The 21,095-nt window shown below is 39.5% G+C and overlaps 1 protein-coding gene across 1 annotated transcript in view; it reads left to right on the forward strand.

The window, feature by feature from the left end:
• LOC124789141 (protein ELYS) overlaps window positions 1–21,095 on the forward strand; it is a 259,690-nt gene that overhangs the window by 150,148 nt on the left and 88,447 nt on the right. The window contains exon 18 of the mRNA XM_047256434.1: window positions 9,827–10,008. Coding sequence (XP_047112390.1) covers window positions 9,827–10,008 — 182 coding nt within the window. The remainder of the gene's footprint in view (window positions 1–9,826; window positions 10,009–21,095) is intronic.

Consider the following 21,095-nt stretch of genomic DNA (forward strand, 5'->3'; position numbering starts at 1 on the left):
ATGGTGACGTAATTCTGCCTGACCAATAACGATAAACTCGGGAATAGTTTTGATGCATCTCAGTATTTCCACCTCTTCTTAAATGTTAAGCAGATGCCTGTGGGGCTCATTATGTAAAATTTTTAGATTTTTGGAAACATTTGTAATAAAATATCCCCTCATCATGAAGGGGGGGTGCCAAAGGCAATTTGTGAGTTTGTCGTGTCAGACTGTTCTGACTTTAGAGCTTTTCCCTTTTGACTAATGTATTTTACTGGGCAGCAATTCGAAGAAATCCTGTATACACCCATACCATTGAAGGGGTAAGATAACACTTGATATGTCTTTCTCAGCTAAAACAACACAAGGTGCAGCACAAGTGGATGTGCATTGGAAGGGGGAAGTCAAATCAATACAGGGGCAGCAGCATTCATAGTTAAACACTCTTTAAGTTAGATCAGAACTTCATTAACAATCACTCAGTATAACTGGTTGAAATAATTACAATAAACAACAAATTTCAAATAGGGAACAATGAGAATTTCGACAACGGAGATCATCCCTCAGGAAAGTAAACACTGATACTCAGTCAGCCCCTTTACACCAAAATTACTGTAACATTGCATCTCGTGGACAATATTGGATTCAGATTGTAACAAAAATTTACGGGCAAGCCGTAGTCATGATGAGACTGCACTTGACCACAGGGGCCCAAATAATAAAGGCTATCACTGTACAAATAAAGTTCATAAAAGTCCTCTAAAAATTTAAAAACAAATGTATGATAGCAACAGTTTAGCCCCACTATTTAGGTGTATTTGATTATTCTATTGTTATAATTTCCCCATGCCCATGACCAAGTTATAGAGGATCATTTTAAAAACAGTTTTGCTCCTGCAATGCAACTTCTTCAAAATTTACCTGAAGTAGAAATACAGAAATAATACAATAATTAACAAATGTTAACAGTAGAAGCAGCCATTCTCAAAGGCAAACTACTATTGTGTCTAAAATGAATCTAATCACAGTTGTTGTTGTGCTCTTCCGTCCAAAGACTGATTTGATGCAGTTCTCCATGATACTCGATCCTGTGCAAGCCTCTTCATCTTCCAGTACCTACTGCAACCTATATCCTTCTGAATCTGTTTAGTGTATTCATCTCTTGGTCTCCCTCTACAATTTTTACCTTCCATGCTGCCCTCCAATACTAAATTGGTGATCCCTTGATGCCTCAGAACATGTCCTACCAACCGATCCCTTCTTCTAGTCAAGTTGTGCCACAAGCTTCTCTTCTCCCCAATCCTAGTCAATACCTCCTCATTAGTTATGTGATCTACCCATCTAATCTTCAGCATTCTTCTGTAGCACCACATTTCGAAAGCTTCTATTCTCTTCTTGTCTAAACTATTTATTGTCCACGTTTCACTTCCATACATGGCTACACTCCATACAAATACTTTCAGAAAAGGCTTCCGGACACTTAAATCTATACTCGATGTTAACAAATTTCACTTCTTCAGAAATGCTTTCTTTGCCATTGCCGGCCTACATTTTATATCCTCTCTACTTCGACCATCATCAGTTATTTTGCTCCCCAAATAGCAAAACTCATTTACTACTTTAAGCGTCTCATTTCCTAATCTAATTCCTGCAGCATCACCCGATTGAATTTGACTACTTTCAATTGTCCTGGTTTTGCTTTTGTTGATGTTCATCTTATATCCTCCTTTCAAGACACTGTCCATTCCATTCAGCTGCTCTTCCAGGTCATTTGCTGTCTCTGACAGAATTACAATGTCATCAGCGAACCTCAAAGTTTTTATTTCTTCTCCATGGACTTTAATACCGACTCCGAATTTTTCTTTTGTTTCCTTTATTGCTTGCTCAATATACATATTGAATAACATCGGGGATAGGCTACAACCCTGTCTCACTCCCTTCCCAACCACTGCTTCCCTTTCATGTCCCTCGACTCTTATAACTGCCATCTGCTTTCTGCACAAATTGTAAATAGCCTTTTGCTCCCTGTATTTTGCCCCTGCCACCTTCAGAATTTGAAAGAGAGTATTCCAGTCAACATTGTCAAAAGCTTTCTCTACGTCTACAAATGCTAGAAACGTAGGTATGTCTTTCCTTAATCTAGCTTCTAAGTTAAGTCAAAGGGTCAGTATTGCCTCATGTGTTCCAACATTTCTACGGAATCCAAACTGATCTTCCCCGAGGTTGGCTTCTACCAGTTTTTCCATTCGTCTGTAATGAATTCGTGTTAGTATGATACATCTTGCTCACCAGATAGTAGAGTTTTGTCAGGACTGGCTCTCCCAAGGCTATCAGTACTTCTAATGCAATGTTGTCTACTCCGGGGGCCTCGTTTCGACTCAGGTCTTTCAGTGCTCTGTCAAACTCTTCACACAGTATCATATCTCCCATTTCATCTTCATCTACATGCTCTTCCATTTCCATAATATTGTCCTCAAGTACATCACCCTTGTATAGACCCTCTATATACTCCTTGCACCTTTCTGCTTTCCCTTCTTCGCTTAGAACTGGGTTTCCATCTCAGCTGTTGATATCCATGAAAGTGGTTCTCTTTTCTCCAAAGGTCTCTTTAATTTTCCTGTATGCAGTATCTATCTTACCCCTCATGAGATTAGCCTCTACATCCTTACATTTGTCATCTAGCCATCCCTGCTTAGCCATTTTGCACTTCCTGTCGATCTCATTTTTGAGACGTTTGTATTGCTTTTTTCCTACTTCATTTACTGCATTTTTGTATTTTCTCCTTTCATCAATTAAATTCAGTATCTCTTCTGTTACCCAAGGACTTCTATTAGCCCTCCGTCTTTTTACCTACTTGATCCTCTGCTGTCTTCACTACTTCATCCCTCAAAGCTACCCATTCTTCTTCTACTGTATTTCTTTCCCCCATTCCTGTCAGTTGTTCCCTTATGCTCTCCCTCAAAACTCTCTACAACCTCTGGTTCTGTCAGTTTATCCAGGTCCCATCTCCTTAAATTCCCACCTATTTGCAGTTTCTTCAGTTTTAATCTACAGTTCATAACCAATAGATTGTGGTCAGAGTCCACATCTGCTCCTGGGAATGTTTACAATTTAAAACCTGGTTCCTAAATCTCTGTCTTACCATTATAATCTATCTGAAACCTGACAGTATCTCCAGGCTTCTTCCATGCATACAACCTTCTTTTATGATTCTTTAAACAAGTGTTAGCTATAATATCTAATCACTAGCTTACCTAAAATGTAAGACTTCAGTTCGTACGATTTTCCAGGCCAGGCCAGTGAATAAATAAATTTTACAAACATTCAGTGTGAGGGTAAATTAGGCATACACAATAGGATTAAGACTTATTAATTTTTCCTTTCGGGCTCAATTACTACTATTGAAAAAAAAAAAAAAAACTGCAAAATATCACAAGATACATAAATTTAGGCCATGGGCCCACCAGTCAAGTAGCCCAATCACTGTGACCTCCAGGCGAGATACTGTGACAGCGCCACAGAAAAAAAAATACTAGTGTGGCAGAGATTCAAGAAGCCGTCTGTAACAGACTAAGATAGGTCATAAGCAAGTGGCAACAGAATGGGACAAATTCAATTACAGACATGTATAACAAGACAAAGATTTATCAGATTTTGGATATCTAAGAAGATCTAGGGCGGGAACAGACACAAGCATTAGACAGTGTGGCTATGTGGCAACCAGTCACACAAACAACTAGCAGGCATTAATGACACAACAGTGCAACAAGTGTAATGCGATGGTTGAACAGTGTGGATAAATAAACTGGGCAGGCCATTATTTCAAATGCAACATAGAGCTCAGAGCCACCTGCAGACCAACACACGTACCCAACCCATGCTCGAAATTGAAAATTTATGGCAAACTTTAGAGTAAAATACCCAAATTCACTCTTGCCATTCAAAAAGCAACACTATAATATAAAACAACCATAGCTCTGCTAAGAATTCATCATGCATAAGACACATTGAATCTACGTGAACAGTAACACTCTTCATTTACCCAACAGTCTTTAATTGCGAAACATACCCTCACTCGTGTTGCCTACCCTGACCCTTTTATAACGGCTACAAATTTTAATTCATTCATAGGATAGCCACTCTCCCCCCCGTGAACCACGGACCTTGCCGTTTGTGGGGAGGCTTGCGTGCCTCAGCGATACAGATAGCTGTACCGTAGGTGCAACCACAACGGAGGGGTATCTGTTGAGAGGCCAGACAAACGTGTGGTTCCTGAAGAGGGGCAGCAGCCTTTTCAGTAGTTGCAGGGGCAACAGTCTGGATCATTGACTGATCTGGCCTTGTAACAATAACCAAAATGGCCTTGATGTGCTGGTACTGCGAATGGCTGAAAGCAAGGGGAAACTACAGCCGTAATTTTTCCCGAGGGCATGCAGCTTTACTGTATGGTTAAATGATGATGGCGTCCTCTTGGGTAAGGTATTCCGGAGGTAAAATAGTCCCCCATTTGGGTCTCCGGGTGGGGACTACTCAAGAGGACGTCGTTATCAGGAGAAAGAAAACTGGCGTTCTACGGATCGGAGCGTGGAATGTGAGATCCCTTAATCGGGCAGGTAGTTTAGAAAATTTTAAAAGGGAAATGGATAGGTTAAAGTTAGATATAGTGGGAATTAGTGAAGTTCGGTGGCAGGAGGAACAAGAGTTTTGGTCAGGTGAATACAGGGTTATAAATACAAAATCAAATAGGGGTAATGCAGGAGTAGGTTTAATAATGATTTAAAAAGTAGGAGTGTGAGTAAGCTACTACAAACAGCATAGTGAACGCATTATTGTGGCCAAGATAGAAACAAAGCTCACACTTACTACAGTAGTACAAGTTTATATGCCAACTAGCTCTGCAGATGACAAACAAAATTTAAGAAATGTATGATGAAATCAAAGAAATTATTCAGATAGTGAAGGGAGACGAAAATTTAATAATGATGGGTGACTGGAATTCGGTAGTAGGAAAAGGGAGAGAAGGAAACGTAGTAGGTGAATATGGATTGGGGAAGAGAAATGAAAGAGGAAGCCGCTTGGTAGAATTTTGACAGAGCACAACTTAATCATAGCTAACACTTCGTTCAAGAATCATGAAAGAAGGTTGTATACATGGAAGAACCCTGGAGATACTAGAAGGTTTCAGATAGATTATATAAAGGTAAGACAGAGATTTAGAAACCAGGTTTTAAATTGTTAAGACATTTCCAGGGGCAGATGTGGACTCTGACCACAATCTTATTGATTATGAACTGTAGATTAATACTGAAGAAACTGCAAAAAAGTGGAAATTTAAGGAGATGGGACCTGGATTAACTGACTAAACCAGAGGTTATACAGAGTTTCAGGGAGAGCATAAGGGAACAATTGACAGGAATGGGGGAAAGAAATACAGTAGAAGAAGAATGGGTAGCTTTGAGGGATGAAGTAGTGAAGGCAGTAGAGGATCAAGTAGATAAAAAGACAATGGCTAGTAGAACTCCTTGGATAACAGAAGAAGTATTGAATTTAATTGATGAAAGGAGAAAATATAAAAATGCAGTAAATGAAGTAGGAAAAAAGGAATACAAACGTCTCAAAAATGACATTGACAGGAAGTGCAAAATGGCTAAGCAGGGATGGCTAGATGACAAAGGTAAGATAGGAAAATTAAGGAGACCTTTGGAGAAAAAGAGAACCACTTGTATGAATATCAAGAGCTCAGATGGAAACCCAGTTCTAAGCAAAGAAGGGAAAGCAGAAAGGTGGAAGGAGTATATAGAGGGTCTATACAAGGGTGATGTACTTGAGGACAATATTATGGAAATGGAAGAGGATGTAGATGAAGATGAAATGGGAGATATAATGGGAGATATAATACTGCGTGAAGAAACATCTGAGTCGAAACAAGGCCCCGGGAGTAGACAACATTCCATTGGAACTACTGACGGCCTTGGGAGAGCCAGTCCTGACGAAACTCTACCATCTGGTGAGCAAGATGTATGAGACAGGCGAAATACCCTCAGACTTCAAGAAGAATATAATAATTCCAATCCCAAAGAAAGCAGGTGTTGACAGATGTGAAAATTACCGAACTATCAGTTTAATAAGCCACAGCTGCAAAATACTGACGCGAATTCTTTACAGACGAATGGAAGAACTAGTAGAAGCCGACCTCGGGGAAGATCAGTTTGGATTCCGTAGAACTATTGGAACACGTGAGGCAATACTGACCCTACGACTTATCTTAGAAGCTAGATTAAGGAAAGGCAAACCTACGTTTCTAGCATGTGTAGACTTAGAGAAAGTGTTTGACAATGTTAACTGGAATACTCTCTTTCAAATTTTGAAGGTGGCAGGGGCAAAATACAGGGAGCGAAAGGCTATTTACAATTTGTACAGAAACCAGATGGCAGTTATAAGGAGTCGAGGGGCGTGAAAGGGTAGCAGTGGTTGGAAGGGAGTGAGACAGGGTTGTAGCCTATCCCCATTGTTATTCAATCTGTATATTGAGCAAGCAGTGAAGGAAAGAAAAGAAAAATTCGGAGTCAGTATTAAAGTCCATGGAGAAGAAATAAAAACTTTGAGGTTCGCTGATGACATTGTAGTTCTGTCAGAGACAGCAAATGACCTGGAAGAGCAGCTGAATGGAATGGACAGTGTCTTGAAAGGAGGATATAAGATGAACATCAACAAAAGCAAAACAAGGACAATTGAAAGTAGTCAAATTCAATCGGGTGATGCTGCAGGAATTAGATTAGGAAATGAGACGCTTAAAGTAGTAAATGAGTTTTGCTATTTGGAGAGCAAAATAACTGATGATGGTTGAAGTAGAGAGGATATAAAATGTAGACTGGCAATGGCAAGGAAAGTGTTTCTGAAGAAGAGAAATTTGTTAACATCGAATATAGATTTAAGTGTCAGGAAGTCATTTCTGAAAGTATTTGTATGGAGTGTGGCCATGTATGGAAGTGAAATACGGACGATAAATAGTTTCGACAAGAAGAGAATTGAAGCTTTCAAAATGTGGTGCTACAGAAGAATGCTGAAGATTAGATGGGTAGATCAGATAACTAATGAGGAGGTATTGACTAGGATTGGGGAGAAGAGAAGCTTGTGGCACAACTTGACTAGAAGAAGGGATCGGTTGGTAGGACATGTTCTGAGGCATCAAGGGATCACCAATTTAGTATTGGAGGGCAGCATGGAAGGTAAAAATTGTAGAAGGAGACCAAGAGATGAATACACTAAACAGATTCAGAAGGATATAGGTTGCAGTAGGTACTGGGAGATGAAGCAGCTTGCACAGGATAGAGTAGCATGGAGAGCTGCATCAAACCAGTCTCAGGACTGAAGACCACAACAACAACAACAACAACAGCAACAAGGATAGCCACACAATAACGAGTCCAGTTAGGAGCGGCCATTCATTCAACTCTAATGAACAAAATGATGAGAGGCAGCTCACCACTGTAGTTTAGCGCATCGTGTTCAGTTTAAATTAGGAACGAGACAGCCAACTGCTGCATGTGGCCACTTTACAGATTTCAAACACAAAGGGCTTATGAGATGAGACAGTGTATCAGAGAAACATTGCACATGCAACATTAAGCTCTCGCCATGGTCAGTTGAGGAAAGAAGCAGTTCTCGAGGTAAGAAAATACCATCCGGTGGAACGCACTCACAGGAAAGACACAGACAGACTGAGGCTTGGTCACAGTGATACGGCTCCACAAGAGCACCACTTGCTTATGCGCTGCCAACTTGTGCTGAAGGCAGCCCAGGTGTTGTAGCATGCAGCAGACGTCTGCTGTTAACTGGTGTCTGCTCCTCACTGCCTGCAGCTAGGAACAGCACCTCCCAGCTTCGCGAAAATGCCCGGCAGATGACGCTGCCACTCAGACCTAATGCACATAGTAGATAGCACAAACATGCAAATCAGTGTATCGGTGGTGAGTGACATGGCACAACAGTGACCACATGGAGGCAACAAGCTTCTTAGGTATGGATTATCTGAGAAACCCAACATTGTCTTGGTATTATTTTTAGCTGGCTCGAGACTTCATACAGCTGGAATTTATTGTCAACTTACAAATCTTCTTTGTATGCATTGTTTGATGTCAATGATAGGTGATATGAATGAAGAGCCTGTTTGCTTCACAATATGGGAGAGAGCCCTGTAACAGTTGCTGTACGAAAAGCAATTGGCAATAAGGTCCATGGACCATTGCCCAGTATCTGGCCTTTTTCTTTCTTTATGGTTGTGGCATAATAGCCTCACCAGTAGTTGTACATGTTTAAAGTGAAATGTTAATTTTTGGCAGTAAGTCAGGTTTCAAGGTATAAAAGCTTTCTTGCTTGCACCACTTCCTGTCAGATCTTCGGCTCCTGTGATATTAAATTGGTGAGAAGTAACTTCAAGCCCCTGTGAGTGAAGAGTACTGAGGAGCGAGATAATGCAAGATACCCTTGATCAGAGTTGTGCCATGCCTCACTTTTGGAAGCAGTTTCCAAACAGCAAATTAAAGAGTGATGTTCTCAAGCTGCAGAAAGTTTCACCTCACAATATTCATTAGATTCTTAGACCTCACAGTCCTCAGTCTTTTAGCTATTCATGTGTATTCAGAAAGACTCCACTGTTTTATAGGCATTTTTATTCAGGAAAAAAAATCAAAATGTAATGAGTAGGCATAGAAATTATGAAACAAACTTAATAAATTCGTTTCTCCTAAACGACAAAAAGAGAGAGAGAGAGAGAGAGAGAGAGAGAGAGAGAGAGAGAGAACACGCATTGTCCATTGAGTTTTCTTCTTTATGTATCAATCCTCACTGGAGTTTTTTCATGTGAATGCCACGTGAGTGCATCTGCTAATGGTTTCCAAAATTTTAGGATACATATAAAACATTCACAGCAGTGGTGTTCAAAATAAAACTGAAGGCTAACTTTTGATGCCATTTTACTGTCTTTCTCCCTGAACTGCTATATGCATTCACCTGATCAGAAAAGTGATTAGCAGTTTATACCTTGTTGTATTCAGTAACAGTTTTTGGCTTTAGATAAATCCTTCAGGTTGTCACATCAGTGGAAAACCCTGTAAAATCCGCTCTGCACTCAACATGTTAATAAATCATTTTGATGCAGCTGTTGCAGTTTTTGTCAGTTGAATTGTATCATCACATCTGCGGGTGCCCTTCATACCAAGTGATTTGTCACCCATATTTGTTTACTTTATTCTCTTTATATGCCAGAAAACTACCACAGATGCGAATTGGATTTAATTCTTCATCTGTAATAGGTTTTCTGCATTGTGGTATGCCTTGATGCACTGCTCTCTCAGACTTTTGCATTATTTCAAGAATGGATGATAGAAATAACAACTCCACACTGGATTGGTTTTAAAATGGATCCACAATTATTGGTCTTCATGAAACGCAAATGCACGTAATGTATAACACAACATGGTTTCTTTTATGTATAAAAAGCATTGTCAGATTTGAAAGTGAAAGAAAAAATCCTAATATTATTTGAGTGCTTAACTTGAAAACTTATGGCTTGCTTTCTCACTTTTATCCACTCTACTCTTTCTTCCACCAGTCATTGTGTGGTTACAGAAGCTTTTGTAACTTAAATTGCACCTGATATCACTAAATACCACATTTAATTTTCAGCTTTGAGCTGTAGTGTGACCAACATTGATGTGTACTTCATGTAAAAACTGCTTTCTTTCATTATTTACGTGCCCAGGGGTTTGTAAGTTGATGTTGTTGTTTCAGAATATTATACTGTTTGGTGGTATACTTATCACACTTCATGATTTAAATTTTTCAGGATCATTGAGGCATTTGAGACTGTTGATATCTTGGAACGCAAATACAACGAAAATTACTTCAATGAGACTCTTCGGAGTCTTCCATACAAGTATGTTGCAAAATCTGTTGAAGGGCTGCCAGAGATAACACGTAAAACAGCAAATGTCTACAGATCTGCTAAAGCACTTTCTTGTAATACAGGTAAAGTAAAATGTTTGCAAAATAATGTTAAAGTGGTATTTTATAATTTATATGAAGTATAGTCGTCGGAATCTGTGCATATTGGAAGCCAGAAGTATGTACATATGCTTCTGCTGTATGGAGTGGCCGCGTGATTTGGGGCACCATGTCACGGATTGTGCGGCCACTCCTGCCGGAGGTTAGAGTCCTCCCTCAGACGTACGTACGCGCGTGTGTGTGTGTCTTTTTTTTTTTTTTTAAAAGCTTAAGTTAGTTTAAGTAGCATGTAAGTTTAGGGCCGACCACCTCAATAGTTTGGTCCCTTAGGAATTCACACACACACACACACACACACACACACACACACACACACACCTGCATGACTACTCTAAAATTTCTGAGATATCCTCCTCCTCACTTAATTGCCAATAATGCATCTACTTTTTAACGACGACTTATTGCCTAATTAGTATTCTTTAGTTACTGGTGAATGAATTTCAGAAAGTACAACAGACTAAGATGCAAATATTCATTTAGTAATGCCTTTGTAATCGACAGTTATGAAATCGGAATAACGAAATCAGGACCTTACGTTCCGAAATGATTCATTTTGGGATGTCATTCCCTATACTAAAGCTGTCACTAAACATTATTTGTGCTCACATCTAAATGCATATTACGGCACCTTTCTCTTAACAACCAGCCAGCTCTGAACAGCAACCACAACTGCTGCACTGTGCGCCCAAAATGAGCAGCATTTTATTTGACTGTTGTAACCAGAGAGGTTTAGCCACACATTGTTGCAGCTCACAGAGACAGTATCTTTTCTCCTGATGAAAGAGGCACAGCAGTGATAATCTTAAATCTCTGGAACTCTTAAATTTTTGATTTTGGATTCTTCATGCACATGTGAAATCAAAGGGAAGAAATTCAAAACAAACTGTGAATGAAACATTTAAGTCGTCCAAGAAAGAGTGCTGGTAACAGGAAAGATCAGTCAATCCTCCTGGAAGATAAAAACTGTGTGGTAGACTGAGACTTTTATGGGAAAATGCTCTATCGATTGAGCTACCGAAGCATAACCTGTCCTCACAGCTTTACTTCTTCCAGTACCTCATCTCTTACCTTTGTAATTTCATTGTGGAAAGATCAATCAATCAATCAATCATTAACATGGTGGCATGCTTGTAACTAATGTATATATTATGTACTTAATATAACTTTCATTAGTAGAAAGACATATGATGTCAGTAGATAGATAGAATACGTATACGTAGAAGACTTGTCCATGGAAGACAGCCAGAGAAGAAAAAAATGAGGAACTGAATCTGACTTCAAAGCTGTGTCCACACACAAATAATCAAAAAGATAAGCACTTGTAAAGATAGTAATTAGTAAACAAAGGCCACTTCTGTGTAAACCAAGTAAATTATTGCTATGTAAGCATTCAGTATTTTGAAAGCTTTAAGTTTGCTGGCTCATGACTCATATCAATTGGTGCAGTTGTTTGACACAATAATTGAGTTTCAAATATTTGCCAGGAATTTTTCAGATTTCTTCTTTTATTTTATTATTAGTATTATTTTTTGAAAGTGAATTACATGTAAAAGAGTGATCAAAAGGCATAGAAAACACCATGCAGCAATATGCCAATCATAGTAGAAAAAGATAAATGTAGATTTCATCAAACAGTATTAGTAAATCATTGCAATATGCATTATTTAGATAACATTGTCAAATCAGAAAAAAGAATGCTAAAATTGGCATCATTAAGTTGACAATAAAATTAGAACATGGTTTAAAAACAACTTCAGTAATTTCAAATTCCCTTTCTATATCAAAGTGCTTCCATAATGCACTGTATAATTCACTATTTCACTGTGATCTACTTTTAAACACTTCACTGTAGATGGTTGTAGCATAAGGGTATCATAGAAAAGATGACAAGATTCAGTACAGGTCAGGGAATGCGTTGGGACATGCATGGTCCATCATAACGCACTCAGCCACCATTGAAGTGGTGGGCACAGTACCTTATTTGACTGGCACACACTCTGACAACCGTGCCACAGGGAAATACAGGGAAATAAAGTGGTGGGCTTCGAAGCAGCAGCTTACACAACTTCCTTGCCCAGAAGTGCTAGTGGTTAGCAGCAGGTGGCAGTGTGGTAGCCCTGCTCCCATCAGGCATCACATGTCTTGCAGCTCATGTGCATACACACGCACCCACAAACCGGCGGTGAACATGTCAGCAGCCTCAGTGTCATGACTATCACATTTTGACAACATTAGCTATGTGGCAACAGAACAATCACGCTGAGCATGCGGAGAGGTTACTGCACCTGGATCACAAGGTAGTCATTAATTTTAACACTTTGTGCTTTCCACTTGTAAAAACAGTATACGCTCTGGGACAACCGGGAAATGCAGGAATTCTTTTGCCTGGGAGAAATCTGGGAAAAACCTGGGAATATTCTAGAATTCCAGGAATTTTTCATTGTTTTAGTCTTCAGTTAAATTTTTGTAATTTTGACTGGTAAGAACTGATAAACAGTCAAATTTGTCATAGGCATTTGGACAAAGACTGTGGAAAACTTCATAACAGCAAACTGCTTCTGATGAGCATGATGGCACAACTGTTGAGCAGTTGTCATCGGGCTCATGCACATGCGCAGTTGAGATCCATATGTGCAGTGCCTTCTCCCAGTTCTGGCTACTTGAAGTGTAACTGCAGCAGTAGCAAGAAGCAGTCATGCTACACAGAAAAATTTTCCTGGCTCGCCCAAGCTGCCAGATTCGCGCATGTGCAAGAAGTCTGGGTTTTAGTGGGGAGGGGGACAGTTACCTGAGTTTACACTTAGTGATTTTGCTGTTTCCTGATGTCCTATTTCCTCTTCGTGTACAGTTCACACGTCAAATGAAAACAAAACTGATTTCTGTGGCCGGGAGCTATCAAGTGATTTAAATACATTCACATAATTACGGAAGGCTGTTATTAGTTTGTTTTCTGATTTTATTTTATTACCACGTTTCTGGCAGTCAAACATTATTAGCCTTACACAACAATGAAGTTATTTTTGTCGGTTTGCTAAGTAAATGTGACGTTAATTAATCTTTTCCGCAGATGCAGTCAATTTATAGGAAACGAAGTGTTTCATTCCCCGCCATTGGCTAGTATCAAGTGTTCACTGAATTTCAAGTGCACATTTTCGTCTTCTGGCACACATGGCGTTATAACCATAATAAAGAATCAAACATGAGACAATATAGTATTGGTACTCCAAGAAAATTTGCGTCCCGAAAAGCACTCTGAAAAGCTTAATATCAGGTTGGGGCCTACTTCGTTGTGAATCTGGACATATAAGTGCATCATTCAAGTCGAATTATGGATTTTAGTGTGGTTTACGAAATTCCTATGCTCGTGGAGTATCCTCTTATGTCCTATTTCTTTTATGACATCATGTAAAATCTCTTATTGCTATATGTGTATGAACATATGGGCTTCCTACGTCATCGTAGCTGCCCACATGCAGTAATGTGTTTCCTGGTGCTGCTGAAATGAACCCTTGTCTAAGAGGTCGCGGGAAAATATTGCGCATGGTTCTTCGAAAAGCATTATTTTCGTGTGAAAGCTTAACTTTTCTTGTAGCATATTAATCTTCAAGACCAGTATTATAAGTGAAGACTTAGCTTTTCTTGTAGCTACACTATGTACGTTAATTTAAACCATTAAATTTTCCTATTTGTGCATTCATGCTACTTAACATTGATGTTGCTGTTGGCTGACTACATCACATGTCCTATGCTCTGAATATCTGCTGTGATTGACTTACAATAGCGTGTTGCAATATCTGTTTCAATGCTTCGGAAACTAACGTGTTGTGTTTGGTGGAATTCGAATTTACTTTTGTAATACAGAAATATGCAGTATATCGTAATATGAAGATAGGCAGTGTACATGTTGCTGCACATCAAAGATCTTTCCGGAATGTGTTCAACCCCCACCCCCCCACCCCCCCCACCCCGGTGCCGAGTTTCATTTTTTAAAGTGCTGGGAAGTTCTCGCTGGTACGTAAAAACTTTACCATTCAAAGGATTGATGTTTTTACAGCTGCGAGGAAAAGTACACCATCACTTATCTTGGAAAAATGTATTTTCACCTTGTAAGAAGTGTGTTTTCATTTGCGGAAAAAGTATGTTGTTTTCTGGGAGATCCGGGAAAACCTGTGAATTTTTTTTTTTTTCTTGTCCACGTATACACCCTGTATATGGCACAACACTTAATTTATTAGTCAGCTGCATGTTTCTTGGCTGGTGGAATAGAGTAAGAGTTCATACAAAATGGTTCTTATGATTTCACTTTTAATTGAACACGTCCTCTTATTATTCTGGGCTGAGAAGAAAATCTTAGGGGAGCCATAGTATTTCTGTCAACTCTTTCCATCCATACTCAGGAAGTTACGTTAACTTATTTAGTTTTGTTTGAATAGTACCAGCAGCATCATTTATGTCATCCTGTGACTTCACTTTGCTATCTTCCATGCGAAATAGTGGAGTGGCATCTTCTTCCCCCTTCTTTCATGCTGACAAAACAAAAGTTTGTGACTGCAGCACACTCACAATCTTCACCAACAAAACATTTAAAGCAAATCATCTTCTTGTCTTTCGTATTCTTTATGTACGCACATCTTTCTACAAAATCTAATTGGCAACATACACTGAAGAGCCAAAGAAACTAGTACAGCTGCCTAATATCTTGTATAGCCTCCTCGAGCATGCAGGAGTGCCGCAACACAATGTGACATGGATTTGACTAATGTCTGAAGTAGTGCTGGAGGGAATTGACACCATGAATCCCGGACTGTCCATAAATCTGTAAGAGTACAAGGAGTTGGAGATATCTTCTGAACAGTACATTGCAAGGCATCCCAGATACACTCAGTAATGTTAATGTCCGAGGAGGTTGGTGGCCAGCAGAAGTCCTCGAACTCAGAAGAGTGTTCCTGGAGCCACTCTGTAGCAATTCCGGATGTGTGGGGTGTCACATTGTTCTGCTGAAATTGCCCAAGTCCGTCGAAATGCACAATGGACGTGAATGGATGCAGGTAATCAGGCAGTATGCTTAAGTATGTTTCATCTGTCAGAGTCATATCTAGATGCATCAGGAGACCCATATCACTCCAACTGCACACGCCACACACCATTATTGTGTCTCCACCAGCTTGAACGGTCCCATGCTGATATGCAGGTTCCATTGATTCATGAGATTGTCTCCATACAGGCACACATCCATCTGCTCGATACAATTTGAAACGAGACTTGTCCAACCGGGATACATGTTTCCAGTCCACAACAGTCCAATGTCGGCATTGACAGGCCCTGGCAAAGCGTAAAATTTTTGACGTGCAGTCAACAAAGTAACATGAGTGGGCCTCTGGCTCCAAAAGCCCATAACGATGTTGTTTCGTTGAATGGTTAATACGCTGACGTTCTTGGTGGCCCAACATTGAAATCTGCAGCAGTTTGCAGAAAGGTTGCGCTTCTGTCACACTGGAAGATTCTCTTCAGTTGTTGTTGGTCCCATTCTTGCAAGATCTTTTTGCGGATGCGGCAATGTTGAAGATTTTATGTTTTACCGGATTCCTGATTATTCATGGTACACTCGTGAAGTGGTCTTATGGGAAAATCCCCACTTCATTGCTATCTCACTTGTGTGCTGACTGTAACACCACATTCAGATTCACTTAAATCTTGATAACCTGCCATTGTAGTAGCAGTAACCAATTGAACAAATGTGCCAAACACTTGCTGTCTTATATAGGCGTTGCCAACCACAGTGTCGTATTCTACCTGTTTACATAACTCTGTATTGAAATACGTATGTGTGTACCAGTTTCTTTGGTGTTTCAGTGTATGTTTGTCATCCATTGGTACCGAAGATGATTCCACCATTCATATTTATGGACAGCCCAGGATTCATGGTGTCAATTCCCTCCAGCACTACTTCAGACATTAGTCAAATCCATGTCACATCGTGTTGCGGCACTTCTGTGTGCTCGAGTGGGCTATACAAGATATTAGGCAGGTGTACTGATTTCTTTGACTCTTCAGTATATGTTGCCATTCTGTTTGGCTTCCTTCTATTCCCAAATGTGGCTACAGTTCGGTGTCCATTTCCCAGAAAAATTGGTGTAGTTGCATGATTATTGAGTTCTTGAAATAATTTCTCTGTAGTTGTGCTTACCTCTGAGCCAGGATCCAGTGAGATGCCGATATAGTTGCTATGAGCAGCCCAACTCTCCTTCCATACACACGTCGGTTTGGCCTTCTCTGATTGGTACCAGAGGCTGCAATCATGGCTATATAAGCGAAAAACCGTATCAGCCCCATCAATCAGTGGTTTTTACTCCATATGACAATGGCAAAGAGAGCTATTGAAAGCTGGAGTATTTTATTCGAATTGATGTGGCTTGAAAACCTAGAAGATTTTATTCAAATATTTATTTTATTTTATTAATGAAAGGAGGAAATAAAATGAAGTAAATGAAGCAGATGAAAAGGAATATAAAAGTCTAAAAAGTGAGATTGACAGCAACTGCAGAATGGCTAAGCAGGAATGGCTAAAGGACAAATGTAAGGATGTAGGGAGCATATATCACTAGGGGTAAGATAGATGCTGCCTACAGGAAAATTAAAGAGACTTTGGAGAAATTAGGAGCAACTGTATGAATATCAAGAGCTCTAATTGAGGGCAATATTATGGAAATGGAAGAGGACGTAGATGGAGAAGGGAGATATGATACTGTATGAAGAATTTGACAAAGCACTGAAAGACTCAAGTTGAAACAAGGTCTCGGGAGTAGACAACATTCTGTTAGAGCTACTGGTAGCCTTGGGAGAGCCAGCGATGACAAAATTCTTCCATCTGGTGAGCAAGATGTATGGGACTGGTGAAATACCCTCATACTTCAAGAAGAATATAATAATTCCAATTCCAAAGAAACCAGGTGCTCACAGGTGTGAAAAATATTGAACTGTTTGTTTAATAAGTCACAGTTGCAAAATACCAATGCGAACCCTTTACAGAAGATTGGAAAAACTGGTACAAGCAAACCTTGGCAAAGATAACTTTGAATTCCAGAGAAATGTAAGAACACGCGAAGCAATACAGGACCTAAGATTTCTCACAGAAGATAGGTTAAGGAAAGGCTAAACAATGCTTATAGCATTTTTAGACTTGGAGAAAGCTTTTGGTAATGTCGATTGGAATACTGGTGATGAAACTTGCCTTCAGATGCCTCCCTCAGGCTGCTGGGACATATCTTCTATCATCAACAAGGGACACATCAATTTCAATGGCCCCTAAAATGATTAAAGCCCGCTTTACAATGAAGAAAACACAAATGAATGTACAACAGTGAAAAAATATTCGCTCTGGTGTAAATGTTAGGTGTGCGTTGCAAATGGCGTTCCATTATGTTTGGTTCGCATTCACTTGTTTGCTCATTCAGTTGTATTTGCTTGTGTTTTTGGCCTTTTAGCAAACCATCGAAAGAAGTTTGGATCCTCTCCACTTCAGTGCTAGTACACAAAGCTGTCGTCTGCTATCTTACCTACTTTTGTTGTTCTTGACATGAGTTGGGCGAATGATGGAGTGCTCCGAAGAGAATATAATGTTGCTGGTATAAGAATACAAATATCATACATTCTTTTGGGATCCAAGAGATCCATTTCACAAATGCCAAAGAAAAAGAAATATGATTGGTAGAAAATTGCTCAAGTACTCTAAGATCCTAGGGAGAAGTGAGAAAGACAATAAATTCTTTAGGAGGTGGGAGTGAAATGGGTAAGCACAAACTTTCATAATTCCTTTTTTATTAAAGAGGAAAATCACAATAAATTTCCTTTAAAATAAAAACTATGAATATGTATCTATAATGCTGATTAAAATTAAAAATACGGAAGACTGCTCATTCTTGTGCTTAGATTGATGGTGTTTCTAATAACATGGCTGATGTATCACAGCTATGTTAGAGATTATCTACTTTCAAATTTCCTCCCCAGCTTTGATTAGAAGCTAGCAAAAAGTCTCAGCAGACGTATGAAAAATTTTCTATTAATGCTAAGGAAAGCTGGAGCTTCAGTGTTAAGTGCACTACCCCCATGCAATTTTTGCTTATGTATAAATCGAGACATCTAAAGTCTTCCTTTCCTATGCCATTTTGCTTATTTTGTCAAAGACATTTCACTTGCCTTGCAGAATAATCAAGACTTTCAGGGTTCTTCATCGTGGTCCTAACGATATAGTTTAGTATCCTGTGTGTCGATTATTAGTCCCAAAAGACAGTAATGCAGTGTTCATGGGCTTTGTTCATGATTTTGTGTTCTCATCCATTTTCGCAATTGCAATCACTTGTTCAGTGACAAGAGAATGGTAATGTACAGTGGTAAACGTGCATTTGTTAATGTTCATTTGCATTTGCTCCAGTGTAAAGGGGGTTTAAGGGCTGTGCATTTTTAATGTTGGGCACAGTAGCTACAGTTCGTTTGGAGTGTTGCCACTTTAGCCATAGTCTGGCCATTTACGGCGCTGGAAGCACTACTCTATAAGATGCTGTATGCTGATGAAATCTCAAATAACTACCTTATCAAAAACATGAGAAACTTTCTTGTGACATTGTGGGACACTCACGCATCAACTCCATGGCTGCTAACAGAAGTGAGACCTCAACATTAACCCCTGAACCTACTGATTTTTTTCAAATTATGTTCCACAAAGTAATATTTTTTTATTAATGAAAAAATCCTATAATGAATGACATAACTTACCTACCCTTGTAACCGCCCCCAGTGTAAAACCTGTCCCTTGCACCCTCCCACCACCACCTACTCCAGTCCTGTAACCCGGAAGGTGTACATGATCAAAGGCAGAGCTACGTGTGAAAGCACCTACTGATTTACCAACTGACCTGCCTACTCAGTGAAGCTTTCTATGTGGGAATGACCAGCAACAAACTGTCCATTCGCATGAATGGACACAGGCAGACAGTGTTTGTTGGTAATGAGGACCACCCTGTGGCTAAACATGCCTTGGTGCACGGCCAGCACATCTTGGCACAGTGTTACACCGCCCGGGTTATCTGGATACTTCCCACTTACACCAACCTGTCAGAACTCCATTGAAGTTGTGCGCCCTAAAACCACAAAAAAAAAAAAAAAAAAAAAAAAAAAAGGAGATGGGAACTTGCCCTTCAGTATATCCTCTCTTTGCGTTACCCACCAGGCATCAACCTCCGCTAATTTCAAGTTGCCGCCACTCATACCTCACCTGTCATTGAACAACATCTTTGCCTCTGTACTTCTGCCCTGCCTGACATCTCTGCCGAAACTCTTTGCCTTTACAAATGTCTGCTTGTGTCTGTTTATGTGCGGATGGATATGTGTGTGTGTGCGCGAGTGTATACCTGTCCTTTTTCCCCCCTAAAGTAAGTCTTTCCGCTCCCGGGATTGGAATGACTCCTTACCCTCTCCCTTAAAACCCACATCCTTTCGTCTTTCCCTCTCCTTCCCTCTTCCCTAACGAAGCAACCTTTGGTTGCGAAAGCTTGAATTTTGTGTGTGTGTTTCTGTTTGTTTGTGTGTCTATCAACATGCCAACGCTTTCTCTTGGTAAGTTACATCATCTTTGTTTTTAGATATATTTTTCCCACATGGAATGTTTCCCTCTATTATATTCATAACTTATAGACATATATAGATAACTTTTAAATCTAAAAATAATGAGTTACTGAAAATTTTCTCAAACTTGAAGTATTTCACAATGGTGTCCTATTAACGTAAATCTTGGAGAAGCTGGCAGTTGGGCACTTGTCACTCAACTGACAAGCTGTCATCATTTTGTCTCTAATGAAGTAACATTACTTACTTGTTCACTTTATGAGCCATTGAATTCAGTCTTAAACTCAGGATCACTATAGACAGTCTTTTCTGAAAGCATTGCCTAAACAACAATACAGAGTACAGATTTGGTCATAGAGTATCCAAAGCTACACACAGTAAGTACACTGTCAAGTGGCAACCAGCTCAACCAAAATTAGACAGCTAGGCTACAAATGTGGGACCAGATGGTCTCTAGTGGTCGAAAACTTAACTACGAGTTCTGAAACAGATATGAGCAGGGTTTTATTTTTTTTAAGGTCTGCTCTTAAGTTGCACGAGTATACTAGGATTTTAAATTTCTGTCAAAATATTAAAAATTAGATTGCTAGAGGTTCTATTTTGAGGGATTAATGACTGTATGCAAGTGGAATCATCCTCTTTGTGCACAAATCTCTGCACTTCCATCATTAAATTCTCTGAAGCTCTCTCAGCTTGTCTCATTAAGAAAACTCCTGTTTAAACTACGAATCAAAAAGTATTGGGACAAATTGCTCCTCCATCAATTCTTTCCTGTAGGCTTGTAAATTAAATGTTACAAAGTGGATTAATGTTACCATGGCATCTGCTATGACTACTGCTACAGGATACTGATAGTGGTTGCCAGGGTACTTAAGAATCATTATTAGTCTCCACAGGGTACTATGGCCAATGCACAGTGACCAGATTTTGTCAAAAGTGCTGGGCAAGTTCATTTGTTTGTTCAGAAGGGAAGGCCGACACTGTCTGCCACCAGCCTTCCGGCGATGACAGAATTTAGGTGCATGCCCTGCAGTCTTTCTCAGACGAAGTCACGGAAACTATTCTGTTAAAAAAAAAATCCATTTTTGTTTTACTTATTCATTATGATGTGCCCACCATTTCGTTAATGGTCATAGTCATTTTGATATTTACATGGAAGTAAGACATTGTGCGAAATTTGAAAAAGTTAGCAAGGAAAAATAAGGGTCACTATGATTTTGTGTTTGGTGCATATTATAATGTGTTACTGCATATGAAATTTAGGTAGCATATTGAATTTTTCTTTAGACTTGGGTGGAGGTCTCTGTTACGTCTCCAGAAAATTGATCTGACATAGCACACTCATTTACGATTGCGCCCCGCCAGCGATAAAACCAGAGTGAAATATTCACAACATTCCTCATATTTAATAAACCTTTCGAGATATCAAA

Source organism: Schistocerca piceifrons, chromosome 3 (genome assembly GCF_021461385.2).
Source record: "Schistocerca piceifrons isolate TAMUIC-IGC-003096 chromosome 3, iqSchPice1.1, whole genome shotgun sequence".
NCBI lineage: Eukaryota > Metazoa > Arthropoda > Insecta > Orthoptera > Acrididae > Schistocerca > Schistocerca piceifrons.